The sequence below is a fragment of the Microcebus murinus genome, chromosome 10 (genome assembly GCF_040939455.1).
Source record: "Microcebus murinus isolate Inina chromosome 10, M.murinus_Inina_mat1.0, whole genome shotgun sequence".
NCBI classification, from domain to species: domain Eukaryota; kingdom Metazoa; phylum Chordata; class Mammalia; order Primates; family Cheirogaleidae; genus Microcebus; species Microcebus murinus.
The window spans coordinates 20809991-20825320 of record NC_134113.1 but is presented as its reverse complement, the minus strand read 5'-3'; the positions used below and the strand labels follow the sequence as shown (position 1 = coordinate 20825320).

Below are 15330 nucleotides of genomic sequence, written 5' to 3'. Positions count from 1 at the left end.
CTACTTGGGAGGCTGAGGCAGGAGGATTGCTTGAGCCTAGGAGTTTGAGGTTCCTGTGAGCTAGGCTGATGCTACCGCACTCTAGCCCAGGCAACAGAGTGATACTCTGTCTCGAAAATATATATAATTGAATAACGGTGAAAGGGGATAAGAAGGTAAAAGTACAACAAAAATATTTCATTCTCAGATTATTTGACAGGTTTCCCTTGGCTCTTCAATGACATTTAGAAGTATTAAGTGTATATGAAGTCAAATGTATGGGGTCATATTTTGAGTAAATGTGTATAGTTAGTATCTATAGCATTGTATATATAAAGATCTCATACAATTGCAAGGTAAAATGCTGAGGTCCCAATACATAAATGGGCAAAGAGCAAAAACAAAAAAAAAATTCACAAAATATACCATACCTAACTAAATACAATCTTTATCCTCACTAGTAATTGTAAGAAATAAAAGAGCATGGTAGAGCTACCTATTAATTCGTTTTTTTAAAAAAGTATTTGTTTGCTTTGTTATTAATAATTATACTAACTCCTATGATGGCACAGTTAAGCAGCTGCGACAGAGATCAAATGGTCCACAAAATACTTAATTTGGCCCTTTACAGAAAAAAATTTGCTGAATCACGGCCTAATAAATTTTGGCCTAAACACAATGAAGTAAACAGAATGATTTACATTAAGGTGAAAAAAATCAACTACAAGTATACAAGATAGGAGAGACCTAACTCAGTAGGAATGTGCTCAAATGAAAAAGTCCTGATGGTTAGAAATCAGCACAAAATTATATATGGGAGGGAAAAGTGCATGGACATGCTTGAAGCTCTTACTTGAGGGAGAAGGGGGACATGGGCAATATAAGTAACCTTAACACTTGTACCCCCATAATACACTAAAAAAAAAAAAAGAAAAAAACCAAGAAAACATATTCCTAGACTACCGTAAAAGAAAAAATATCTGCACTAGTAGTTGCAATTCTCCTGGACCAACCATTCTCCAACATATACTCTTCTCTCCAAACAGTTCTCTGCCTAGCACCTTCTAGTCTGTGGTTAAGTAACACTTATCTGCCGGACTTTAGCCTAGATGTCATTTCCTCTGAAAAGCCTTCTTTTATTCCCCAAGACTGAGTTACGTCTACTTACCTTATCATGGCATTTAACATGTCATACTGAAATTGCCTCTGTCTATATCCCCCATTACAGGAATCCATGTGGGCTGAGATAAGTAGCTGGTATTCCAACACCAGGCCCACTGCCTGCCACACAGTAGTTTATAACATGTTTGTGAAATGAATGAATGCCACAGAACCATTACATTCCTCATCAGTCAGACCGCACGGCATAAATACACTCATGTGCCACTTAGTGACAGGAATATATTCTGAGAAATATGTCATTAGGTGACTTGTTATGTGAACATCCTAGAGTGTACCTACACAAATCTAGATGGTATAGCCTACTACATGTCTAGGCTACAGACCTGTTCAGCATATTACTGTACTGAATACTGTAGGCAATTATAACACAATGGTATTTGTGTATCTAAACACAGAAAAGGTGTAGTGAAAATGTGGTATAAAAGATAAAAAATGGTATACCTATACAAGGCATTTACCATGAATGGAGCTTTCAGGACTGAAGTTGCTCCGAGTGAGTCAGTGAGCAGTGAGTGAATGTGAAAACCTAGGACATTACTGTACACTATTGTAGATTCTCTAAACATTATACACTTAGGCTATATACATTCATAACAACTTTTTTCATTTTTCAATAAATTAACCTTAGCTTACTGTAACTTTACATTATATTTTTATTTTTTTTTTTGAGACAGAGTCTCACTTTGTTGCCCAGGCTAGAGTGAGTGCCATGGCATCAGCCTAGCTCACAGCAACCTCAAACTCCTGGGCTCAAGCAATCCGACTGCCTCAGCCTCCCGAGTAGCTGGGACTACAGGCATGTGCCACCATGCCCGGCTAATTTTTTTTCTATATATATTAGTTGGCCAATTAATTTCTTTCTATTTATAGTTGAGACACGGTCTCACTCTTGCTTAGGGTGGTTTCGAACTCCTGACTTCAAGCAATCCATCTGTCTCTGCCTCCCAGAGTGCTAGAATTACAGGCATGAGCCACCTCGCCCAGCCGGATTGTACACTTTTTAACTTTTGACTCGTGATAACACAGCTTAAAACACAAACACATTGTACAACTGTACAAAAATATTTTTTCATTATATTCTTATTCTATAAGCTTTTGCCTATTTTTAAAATTTTGTACTTTTTTTACTTTTTAAACTTTTTTATTAAAAACTAATACAAAAAGACACACATTAGCTTAGGTTTACACAGGATGGGGATCACCAATATCCCTGTCTTCCACCTCCACCACTTGTCCCATTGGAAAGTCTTCAGGGGCAGTAACATGGAGCTGTCACTTCCTATGACAAAATGCCTTCTGGAATAGCTCTTGAAGGGCCTTCCTGGGGCTGCTTTACACCTAACTTTTTATAAATAAGTAGGAGTACACACCAAAATAATCATGAGAAGTCCAGTGTAGTAAATGCATAAACCAGTAATATAGTCATTTATCAAGTATTATGTACCATACATAATTGTATATGCTATACTTTCATAAGACTGGCAGAGCAGATTTGTTTACACAAGTATCACCATAAAGTAATGTGTTGCACTAAAAAGTTACAATGACTAGAACATGATGATAGGAATTTTTCAGCTCCATTATAATCTTATGGAACCACCTTCGTATATTTGGTCTATCAATGACCAAAAGGTTACACAGCAGAGTGATTGCATTCAGTTTTTGTGATTAGCAGACTATAGATGCCCTGTTCAAATCTATCCTCTTCCTTACCTTTTTGGTAGGCAGAGCCCCAGTTTTAACTTGGTTCTCTCCTCTGTTTGGCTAGGTACTCGGAGAAGAATCAATACTACAGCCATGAGAGTGATTCATCTTAACCAACGATAGTTTAGGCAAGAAGGCAATGCTTTTAAGTACAGTGAGAATTAAAGAAAGTCTGCTGAGGAATTCCTGGGAAGGAGTTACACTTAAAATAAAACATGTGAGGAAAAATACCCCTTTTTCTTGTCTTTTGATATGCCTATATTTAAAGACATTTTGCTAGGAGCTGCTTGCAACCATGAGTGTTAAGAGGATGAAATCCCATGCGTTGAGGATGGCAGAGATGAAAGAGCGAACCCAGGTCCTTGATAACATCAATAAACATGTGGAACCACCCCATGGCCAAACGTATTGTTTTAAGTGAAATAATAAACTACTGTATCTAAACCACTTTCAGGGTAACACTTACAGTTGAGACTTCTTTCATTTGTAGAAACACACTAACTTATGTGACATTTTAAGAGGAACTTTGGCAAATTGGGATGCATCTAAATGACAAATAATGTCCAAGGCTTTGGAAACCATGGCTTTTGAGGAATAAAGGATTAGGAATTTAAGCTTAGAAAAAAAAAAGACTCGAAGAGAGATGTAATAACTCTATTGTAATGTGAATGAAAAATCAGGGACCAATGTGTTTTAATTCACTAATTGGGAGGGAGTTCAAATAATTAGAATTACTTAAAACAGAAAGGTTTATGAGGTAGTGTGTTTTCTCACTGTTAAGAATTTCAGCTGTAATTTCATAACTCTTTGTTGGGAGCATTCTGGATTTGCTTTTGTGTGAGGCTGAGCTAGAGAACGTCTAAGTTTCCTTCCAACTCTTAAGATGCCATGATTTTATTATTTGACTTTGTGATATGCACAGCAATAACTGTACAAGCAGGAAAGAAAAGTATAATTGACCCTTGAACGACATGGATTTGAATTGCGTGGGTCCACTTACACACAAATTTTTTTCAATATTTTACAGTCAGCATTCCATATCTGCAGGTTCCACATTAGCAAGCAAATGCTCATCGAAAATTAGAGTATTTGAGAGACACAAAATCTGAAGATAGGAAGAGGGCCAACTTTCTGCAACTTTCTATGCAGGTTCCACGAGCCAACTCTGGGACTTGAGTAGGAACATAGATTTGGTTATTTGTAGAGGTCCTGGAACCAGCACCCCAAAGATACCCAGGGATGACTGCAAATATAATCACCCATATATATTTTTATATTATCTGTGATTCAATTTCTAAAATTGGTTATACTATAATAGCCTCTGGACATATTCATGTAATACACAAAAAGTGTATCAAAGCAAAATCAAAATTGAAAGCTACGCAGCAAAAAAAATTTTTTTTTTGAGTCAGAGTCTCACTCTGTTGCCTGGGCTAGAGTGCTGTGGCATCAGCCTAGCTCATAGCAACCTCAAACTCCTGGGCTCAAGGGATTCTCCTGCCTCAGCCTTCCGAGTAGCTGGAATGACCCGCATGCGCCACCTTGCCCAGCTAATTTCTTTCTATTTTTAGTAGAGATAGGGTCTCACTGTTGTTCAGGCTGGTCTCGAACTCCTGAGCTCAAATGATTCTCCTGCCTCGACCTCCCAGAGTGCTAGGATTACAGGCGTGAGCCACCGTGCCCGGCCAGCAAAAAATATTAATAAGAAACAGAGTTCTTCTTTAAGGCAAAAAAAGTGGAGTTGGGAAATTATTGATACCTGTAAAAATTGCAAAGTATAAACTGGGATCCCATTAAGACTTACAGGAAAGGTTTACACACCTAAACATAGTAATTCTCAAATATCTGTTTTAATGTAGAACAAAATCTAACATTTTTAATAAAGACATGGTTGGCGTTGGCATGTTTTTAGATTTATTCCCATTCTGTTTAACTGGGAATGCTTTAAATCCTGGAAATTTTATAGAAATAGGATATAAAAAAGTTGCTTATTTGCCATTCTATATCCCTCTTCAGAACTCTTTTGCCTTCATAGTTCTAATGTTTTATATTGAAAAATTCCTTGCTCAACTGCAAGGAATGGAAAAATAAACCAGAGTAAAGAAAGTACCAAATAGGGATTATCATAGCTAATTGTGCTACTAAGAATTATAAACGAAATACACTGAATTCAAACAATATACTAAATTGTACCAACCTCACTGGTATAATAATAGAACATCTCCAATTACCAATGAGGGTCCTGACTCACTTGTCATGTCAAAATTGGAATCATAACAGATTCCAATAGATATACCCTTGTGGGTATATAATTTGAAGAACTGAATTGCATGTGCTAATTTTTTTCACATTAAATTGGATAATTTTTCTGTATATGTCAAGATTTTTGCTTTAGGTTTTAATCTAAATGATACACACGCCAAGCTATTATATATCTATTTTAGTTGGAGTTATTTTAAATATCGTGAAGAATGGACTTTCATCATATCCCTATGAATTGATTTCACCCATATCCTTCAGGGATACTTCTAATGTTTTTCCTATTTAAACCTTTATTCATGTGTCTATTTTTTATTGAATAAATTCTCATTTATTCTCAATGACATTTGTTAGTATCTTAGATTTTTGTCTTATCAAAATGCTCTGCTGAATGAATGCAGAAAGGTTAATCACTTCACTGTACTCTCCTAACCTCCATGATGCTCAAGTATTTCTAAATGTAAATAGTGAAAGAGTTAAGTCAAGAATACAAGAAATTTCACTTACCATTAAGAGTATGGTAATAGATAAAGAACAAATTGACTTTTAATTGATGACATAAAACATATTGAAAATAAAAACTAATTTATGAGTTATATAGTATTACCTTTTTATGTAAATGGTTTCAGAATTTTTAAAACTCAGATTACTCTTCTTGTTGATTAATATATTTTTTCCTAGGGCCAAAAATTTATTGCACATAATTTATAATACTACATACAAAGTAGAAAAGATGACATTTTCACCCACATTTCTTAATATGCTTCTCTTTTAAAAGTTTCAAATTCTCAAACCTGCTAAGACTACATAGCAGTGTTGGCAACAAATATGCTGAATTTCAATATTTTAACACTAATATGAATTTCCCTCCACTTTATAAAATGAATTACATAGTACTGGTTTATAAAAATCATCATGTTTACAGTTTCATGTTACCTTAATTTTGACACCTCAAAAAACACCAAGTCAGGAACAAAAAAATAAAAATTTATCAAGTATTATAATTTAATGAAATTGGTTTTTTAAAACATTACTGCTTTAGTGTTTCTATATCCTGTTCATTTCTAACTACTGGGATTTTACATACTCTAAAAGGAAAATCAAACCATAGTTCAAATTTTACTTTCCATAGCACCTCTAGGAACAAGCTAAAGTTTGTTTGTACTTTAAGGAATTAGGCACAAATGAAATTAGTTCTGAGTATCAGTCAGTTTCCCAAACAGAAATCATTTCAGCCACTACTCTTTTGGATTTATTTCCATTCTGTTTAGCTGAGAGGACTGGCAGATCTCAACAGCCACACTACCATATGTCACATCAAAGCCAGATGACTTTCTGGCACTGTAGCAGTACCATGAAGAATGGTTACATTCTTTGCCTATACATTATAGCTATCTTTTATTAATTGACATATTGTTTATAATTCTTATTTTTATTATCACCTATGTTATAAATATTGGTTATATATATTACTGCCATAAAATATAAGTCAATATAAAAATCATAAATGTAATGTACCTCTTTTCCCACTCAAAAAATATCACAAAAAATTATAAAAACTGAAAAATGAAATAAATTTTTAAAAATACAAATTCCCCAACATACCAAAACCCCTAAAAATTATATATTCTAGCATGTAAAACTCTTTCATTGCAAAGTTCCTCACACCCAACTATGCCCCATTTTGGCAAGAAACAGATGAATCGTCAGCCTAATTCCCCAAGATTGAGAAATAAACAAAGAGAAGGAGGGAGTTATATAACCAGCTCCCTGAATAAAAATGCCTTTTTGCAGTTCTCTTTTGTTTCAAGTTCCCAGGCCAGTAAGATTTGCTGCCCAGAGCTTTATAATTTTCTTTCACTGTTACTCTCCCTTTTAAGTTGTTTTTGAGAAAAGTAGACCCTCCTTACAGTACAAGATACACACGCCAATTGTTCAGAGAAGTCAAGTGGTATTCCACCACAAATCCTGACCAAAGACCCCCAAGCAAGCTACTCCCCAGAGCTTGCAAGTGCACAAGATGACCAAAATTAACCCTTAGCTCATTACACTACAAAAATCTCTGCCCTACGAGGGGGTTGTCTGCCATTTTTTGATCACGCAATGTATGTGCCAGTATGATTTCTCACTGTGTCTGCATGCTTCACACTCCACCCTAAACATATAATACTGCTCACTCACTTCATGCACCATTCATTTCACCTCTAAAAAACCCCTGACTGCATTGGGCAGGGAGCTGGATTTGAGGTAGTCCTCCCACCTCCCAGTTGACATCTCCCACAATAAATCTTTCTTCCCTGACAATCCTTGCCTCCAAAATTGGTTTTCTATATGGTGAGCAACAGAGGGAACCCCCCTTGTGGGTTCATTAACAAAGTGATATGCTAATTTTCTGTTTTGTGATAAATCAAATAGAAATTCAGATATTCAGAATTCTGAAGAACGCACAGTATGGCAAACATTCCCACCCTGCCCTCCTACCTTTCTCCCCCTTCAGACTCAAGATTGCCCCCTTTTATAACTGCCACCAACTACTTTTCTGCCTGTGTTCCATCTCCCTTCAACCTGAAAGGAAGAATTCAATATCTGAGAAACATCCTTGATACCTCATGCATTCATTTTAATCTTTCAATAAATTTATTGAGCACCTACTATGTGCCAGGCACTGTATGAGGAATAAGGAATACAAAGTTGAACAATGGCAATGACAAAAACACTACTTCTGTCCTTATGGAGTTTACAATCTAGTGGGCCTGACATTAATCAAATGAATACATATCAAATTACAAAGCTGTTAGATGCTAAGTAGAGGTATGTGTTCATGTGCAAAATATTGTAATAACAGTGGATCTTACTCTTAGACAGAAATTGAGAATGCTTCCCTGAGGAAGTGACAAATGAGCTAAGACCTGAAAGACAAAGAATTACCTAGGCAATGGGGAGGGACAGTTCAAGCCAAAGAAATAGCATGAGCAAAGGTCCTCTGGTGACTGAAGCACTATAATTCTCACTCCAGATACTTAAAAAGCAATGAAGGTAGAATACAAAGTAACACACGGTACACAATGAGGTTAAGTGGTAATAGTAATAACAGGTTACCTCTACTGAGTGTTTTTTTTTAGGTGATATGCCAGCCACTGTTTTAATCTTTTGAGACATTAAATGCCCAGAACTACCATATAAATTAGATAGTGGCCCTAATATATGTGACATGATAGGTCACATATTTGGTTTTTATCCTAAGAGCAATGAAAAGTCATTGAAGTGTTTTAACCTAAGGGTGAGAGTGGGAGTAAGCGGGTTGCCTTGATTAAAATTGATCATTGAACAAAAACAAGAATTCTGCCTGCAGTACAGAGAGTGAATCCAAGAACTGGAGTAGCTTCGGGAAAACGAGCTAGGAGACAATTGCAGCATTGCAGACAAAGGTGCTGATGGGCTGAGTGTTGTGGCTCACGCCTGTAATCCTAGCACTCTGGGAGGCCAAGGTGGGAGGATCACTTGAGCCCAAGAGTTCAAGACCAGCCTGAGCAAGAGTGAGACCCCATCTCTACTAAAAAAATAGAAAAAAATTAGCTGGGTGTGGTGGCATGCACCTGTCATTCCAGCTACTAGGGGGTGAGGTGAGGCTGAGAGAGTAGGATCACTTGAGCCCAGGAGTTCGAGGTTGAGGTTGTAGTGAGCTATGATCACGTTACTGCACTCTAGCCAGTGTGATACAGCAAGACTCTCTCTCTCTCTCTCTCTCTCTCAAAAAAAAAAAAAAAAAAAGTTGCTCATGGTAGCTTAGAGAGTGTCTAGAAGTGAAGAAAAGTAGACAAATTTGAGAGATGTTTACCAGGTAAAATGACATAAAATGACATAACTTGGTAATGAACTGATGGGGAGAGGAAGGTGTCTTAAGATGAGTACTGGGTTACCAGTTTGGAAACTAGGATGAATGGTTGTGGCATTCACTGAGATAGGAAGATGCCTTGATTACACTGCAGGTTAACAGAAACTTATTAAAAAATAAGTATTTCACTCCCATGCTGACAGTGAACAACAACAATAAAAACCCAGAAAGGAGTTTCTGATTAATTTTTCCCACATATATTTGCCTGTGATCATATACAGACATGCTTATGTGGCTTAAACTAAAAATAATGCTTCATCAAAACCAGTATCATATGGTGCTGTTTTGAAGTTTTAGGATAAAATGGGAAAAGAAAACAAATGGAAGATACAAAGTGTTTCTGGCATGCATGAAATTAAAAAGAAAAGCATGGAAAACCTACCACAATGCTACTGTAATCAAAACAACATGGTACTTGCATAAAAACTGACACATGCACCAATGAAACAGAATAGAAGGCCCAGAAATAAATCCACACATTTACAATCAATCTCTGACAAAGATGCCAACATCACACAATGGGAAAAAGACCTTCTCGTCAACAAATGGTGCTGGGAAAACTGGATATCCATATGCAGAAGTATAAAATCAGACCCAAATCTGACACCATATATAAAAATCAACTCAAAATGGATTAGAGACTTAAACATAAGACCTGAAACTGTAAAAATACAAGAAGAAAACATAGGAAAAAAGCTGCATGACAGTGGTCTGGGCGAAGATATTTTGTATATGACCCCTAAAGCACAGGAAACGAGCAAAAGTAGACACATGTAATTATATATGAACTATTAATACAAAGCTTCTGCACAGCAAAGGAATCAACAGAGTGAAGAGATACCCTACAGAATGGGAGAATATACTTGTAAATCATACATTTGTAAGGAGTTAGTATGCAAAATATGTAGGGAGCTCAAACAAGAAAACAAATAATCCAATTATTAAAAATGGGTAAAGGACCTAAATAGACATTTCTCAAAAAAAAGACATGCAAATAGCCAACAGGTATACAGAAAGGTGCTCAACATCACTAATCATCAGGGAAATTCAAGTGAAAACCACAGGAGATATCACCTCACACCTGTTAGAACAGCTATGATCAAAAAGCCAAAAGAGGCTGGGTGTGGTGACTAACGCCTGTAATCCTAGCACTCTGAGAGGCCGAGGCGGGCAGATCGTTTGAGCTCAGGAGTTCGAGACCAGCCTGAGCAAGAGCAAGACCCCATCTCTACTAAAAATAGAAAGAAATTAATTGGACTAAACATATATAGAAAAAAAAAAATAGCCAGGCATGGTGGCACATGCCTGTAGTCTCAGCTACTCGGGAGGCTGAAGCAGGAGGATCACTTCAACCCTGGAGTCTGAGGTTGCTGTGAGCTAGGCGGACGCCATGGCACTCTAGCCCAGGCAAAAGTTGAGACTTTGTCTTGGGGGGAAAAAAAAAAAAAGCCAAAAGATAACAAGTATCCTTGAGGACATGGACGAAAAAGGAATCTTCATACCCTACTGGTGGGAATGTAAATTAGTACAGCATTATGGAAAATAGTACAGAGGTTCCTCAAAAATTGATCCATATGATCCACCAGTCCCACTACTTGGTATGTATCCAAAGGATATGAAATCAGTATGTTGAAAGGGGTATCTGTAATCCCACATTCATTGCAGCATTATACATAGTAGACAAGATACAGAATCCACCTAAGTGTCCATCAATGGATGAATGGATAAATGTGGGATACATACAAAATGAAATACTATTTGGCCCTAAAAAGGAAGAAAAAATAGCTGGGTATGGTGGTGCACACCCTGCAGTCCCAACTTCTCGGGAGGCTGAGGCTGGCGGATCGCTTGAGCCCAGGAGTTGGAGGTTGCAGTGAGCTATGCTGCACTCACTCTAACCTGGGTTACAGGGCAAGACCCTATCTCAGAAAAGAAAACAAAAACAAAAAAGAAGAAAAATTTATTTGACATTTGTGACATCTAGAGGACATTGTGTTAAGTGACATTAGGCAGGCACAGAAAGACAAATGCTACATGATCTCATTTGTAGAGTATAAAAGAAAATGTTGAACTCATAGGAACAGAGAGTAAAATGGTGGTTATCAGAGATTGGAGGTCAAGGGAATGGGAAGATATTTGTCAAATGACACAAAATTTCAGTTAAGTAAGTTCAAGAGATCTATTACACATCATGGTGACTAAAGTTAATAACAATATATTATACACTTGAAAATTGCTAAGAGAGATTTTAAGTGTTCTCACCACAAAAAGTATGTGAGGTAATGCATATGATAAATAGCTTGATTTAGCCATTCCACAAGGTATACAAATATCAAAACATCATGTAGTACGCCATAAATATATACAATTTTTATTTGTCAAATAAAAATGAAGAAAACAAACCCAAAGCAATCATCCCCCCCCAAGAAAAGGCAAAGCGCAATGACTATTTCTGTTCCCTGATCATTAATATCTCTTAGAGATTTAATTTTTAAAAAAATTCAGGGCCTGACAAATTTATTTCTAATTTATGGTCATTAAAAAAACCCTGGTAAGTTTATTATGAGTTTATTCCTGTATTTCTCACATCACTAAATAGTTTGGAGCTAACTTAAAAATTGCCCCACTATCCTTTAAGTAGTTTGAATAATACACAGTAATACATACATCCATCATACACATACAATTAAAAGTATTATAGTCATTTTAAAAGAAAGATAGGTAAAACAGTGATTCCTTCTTTCATCCTAACCCTGAGAAAATCTGTGAATTAATGATTAAGTTAAAATGAAAGCATGTAACTAAGCTTTAAGTCAAAAGACCAGGTTAATAATTGTGATTTTGATCATTTGTCTTTTCTGAGTCTTAGGGTATTTTTTTTTAATTCAAAACCTCTAACATATGAATAATGCCTACCTCTCAAAATTTGTTGTGGGCATTATATGAATAATGTTTTTGCAGGGTTTTATGAATTTTAAGCCTCTATAAAAATAGTATTCCTTATAAATTAAAAAAATAGAACAAAGCACATGGAATGCTCAGATTATCATCATCTCTCTGTTTATATGATTTTCTTGGGAAGGCCAAATTTAAAAGGAATAAGAAAAACATTCAGCTTCTTTAACATTATACAACTGTAATAGACCATAGAAAGATTTAAATTTATACAGAATAGATCAATCCTGAAAAATACTATTGGCTCTAAAGAAATTAATGTCCCATCAATCCCTTTCCATAACAGAGACTGTTTTTGCTGAACATATACCTACAAAATAAATGTTTTCTTCTAAGGGCATAAGCTATACATCTTAAATCTTTAATTAGACCTTTGCATTTAATCTAACACTATTATAGGTTTAACATGTTTTTAAAAATATTCTGAAGTAAAATGTTAACAATTTAATCTGCTCGTGGCTGTATCCTCACTACTCAAAACAGTGCCTGTATTTTTAAGTAATGTCAAAAAAATGGATCTATAGAAGAGAAAAAAAAAGGGGCTAGTATTGTATTTTCTTTTTCTTTTTTGAGATAAGAGTCTTGCTTTGTTGTCAGGGCTAGAGTGCGATGGTGTCATCACAGTTCACTGCAATCTCAAACTCCTAGGATCAAGTGATTCTTCCTGCCTCTACCTCCCAAGAAACTGGGACTACATGCATGAGCCATGTGCTTGGCCACTACTACTGTAATCAATAAAGCCTAAATCACTTCAGCACTTAATATAAATGAAATATGTATTTTCCCCCAACCACTCAGATATAAAGACAGTTATTTAAGTCACATCAAAAAAGCAAAGCACCATAAAATGTTGCAATGTGGTTTAAAATTTTCAAGTATCAAGAAAGAGTAGTCCAGCTGTTTCATGTTCCATCTTGGATATATTTAAGAATGTGAATTTTAAAATAGATACCAACTTAGTTTAATTCCATCATAAACATATTTTAAACCTTTAAATTCCTGTTTCTTAAACACTCATGTACTTTTATTTCATAATGCATGATCAAGATTTTCTCATGTGGATTTCAACCTTAATCCCTAGAAAATAGAATTCAAAATTTACCAATGACTTTTACTATAGAAGACTGTGTATGTGTGTGTATATATATATAATATTTATATCAATCACAAAGAGCTTTAATCAAAACTAGCTTTATAAATTCAGTATGTGCAAACACCCACCTACCAGAATGGTATGAAATTGATTTATGTGCATGAAAAGAAAATTCTCCGAAAACATTCACTTCAAAATCTTAAAGAAAGATGAAGGTAAAGAAATAATATAAATAGTATTAAGTAAAATGTTCATAGTTACAAATGCTAAATGCCAAATTTAGCAAGATAGTTAAGTTAAATTACTCTTTTACTTCTAATAATAAATGTTTAAAGGAATGTACAAGTAATGCTTTTGGAATCACCTAGTCATATACTCTAACATTTTACCTTTGTACAGATTGTGCTTTTCATTTTTACATTTGTACCGTCTTTTTTTGGAAATTATAGCTTCTACTTATATAGTTTTCCTATCACTTAAAATGATTTTCCCCACATTTTCAAGAAACTTTATAACTTCAGTAGGGAACTCATTAATTATAGAATTTATTAATTTGCTTGGACTTTTTACAATTAAATAATTATAGATTTAAGTACATAATTTTAATAACATTTACAATGTAAGCCTCTTTTTATTTTACATTAGCTCTAAAAGCATTTGAATCTTTGTAAATAAAAGTAAATTATTAAGAAATAGTAAGAAGTAAATTCAGAGATCTGTATGGGCAATAGTTTTTCATTTTTCTTTTTAAAAAATGCCTAAAATGAGATATCAAAATTAGGAAATGACATCTTATTTTCATTAGGCATGTAATTATTTTACAGAATGTATTGACATCCCTAGATCACACCAGTTTAAAAGAAGGTTGAACCCCAAAACACAAAACAACCAAAAGATTGTAATGCTCATACCTCATACTTTCTAAACTGGCTTTGGACTAGTCACCACTTGTTCACACTCCATATCATTTTATTGTCTTTTTATGAAAATGAACGTTTTCCACTACTTGGTAACATCCACATTATAAATATAACCTTCCTACTCCAGAGCTATAATTTGAATCTTGACTGCTACTCCTGTTATTCAACTGTCATCTTCTTTATATGATGGAGAAGAGCATCTTTTTCCAAGTGAGCCTCTGCAAGAGCCATTTTAGCTTTAGCCAGTTCCTGTTTAAGAGATTCATTCTCTTCCATGAGCTGAAATAATAAATTGGGAAAATAAAAAGAATTTATATAATTTTCAGAAAACACAGATTATATATAGTATATAAAGGCATGATACTTAGAATAGTAAAAATACCCAATGCTGGTGAGGGTCCACTTAAGCTGAAAATTACTTTGAGAAACTATTTGGAAACATGTATTTCAAGCACGTAAAAATGATCCTATATTTTGACCCAGCAATTCAAAATACTAACTCCTAATTTCCAAATCTAATAGTAATTTTTTTTTTTTTTTTTTTTTTTGAGACAGAGTCTCGCTTTGTTGTCCAGGCTAGAGTGAGTGCCGTGGCGTCAGCCTAGCTCACAGCAACCTCAAACTCCTGGGCTCCAGTGATCCTTCTGCCTCAGCCTCCCGAGTAGCTGGGACTACAGGCATGCGCCACTATGCCCGGCTAATTTTTTATATATATATCAGTTGGCCAATTAATTTCTTTCTATTTATAGTAGAGACGGGGTCTCGCTCTTGCTCAGGCTGGTTTTGAACTCCTGACCTTGAGCAATCCGCCCGCCTCGGCCTCCCAAGAGCTAGGATTACAGGCGTGAGCCACAGCGCCCGGCCTCTAATAGTAATTTTGTTTCATATTAATTTCCCTGGACTCTCTGTGGCTACAAACAATACTGATCTACCTCTACTTCCTAAACCTCTCTCTTTTATTGGTTTTTATACCATTCCGTTTCATGTCTCTCTCACAACCTATGCCCTTTTCATCTTTCTGTTTTTTTTAAGAACCCTTAAATTTTGATATTGTTACATTCCATAGTTGGTCGTCTTCTCTTGTCATTTGAGTCACTCTCTTCGATGATCTCATCTACTCCCACGGCTCCAACTACCACAGATAGCCTGATTGAGCACAAACCATTCTCCTGAGCTCCAGGCTCACATTCTGAATATCTGATTAGACATTTTCATCTAGATAGCCAATAAGTCTCTCTTCTTCTCTTTAAGACTTAGACCAGGTGCAGAGGCTCATGCCTGTAATCCTAGAACTTAGGGAGGCCGAGGTAGAAGGATCACTTGAGACCAGGAGTTCAAGATCA

At 35.6% G+C, this 15330-nt stretch overlaps 1 protein-coding gene across 5 annotated transcripts in view; it reads right to left on the bottom strand.

Annotated features, from left to right (window-relative positions):
• Positions 1 to 7738: 7738 nt before the first annotated feature.
• BLTP3B (bridge-like lipid transfer protein family member 3B) overlaps positions 7739 to 15330 on the bottom strand; it is an 83386-nt gene continuing 75794 nt past the window's right edge. For all 5 annotated transcript variants that reach the window (XM_012787637.2, XM_012787642.3, XM_012787644.3 and 2 more), the window contains one exon: positions 7739 to 14266. In XM_012787637.2, the coding sequence (XP_012643091.2) occupies positions 14147 to 14266 (120 nt within the window). In that variant the 3' untranslated portion in view covers positions 7739 to 14146. The remainder of the gene's footprint in view (positions 14267 to 15330) is intronic.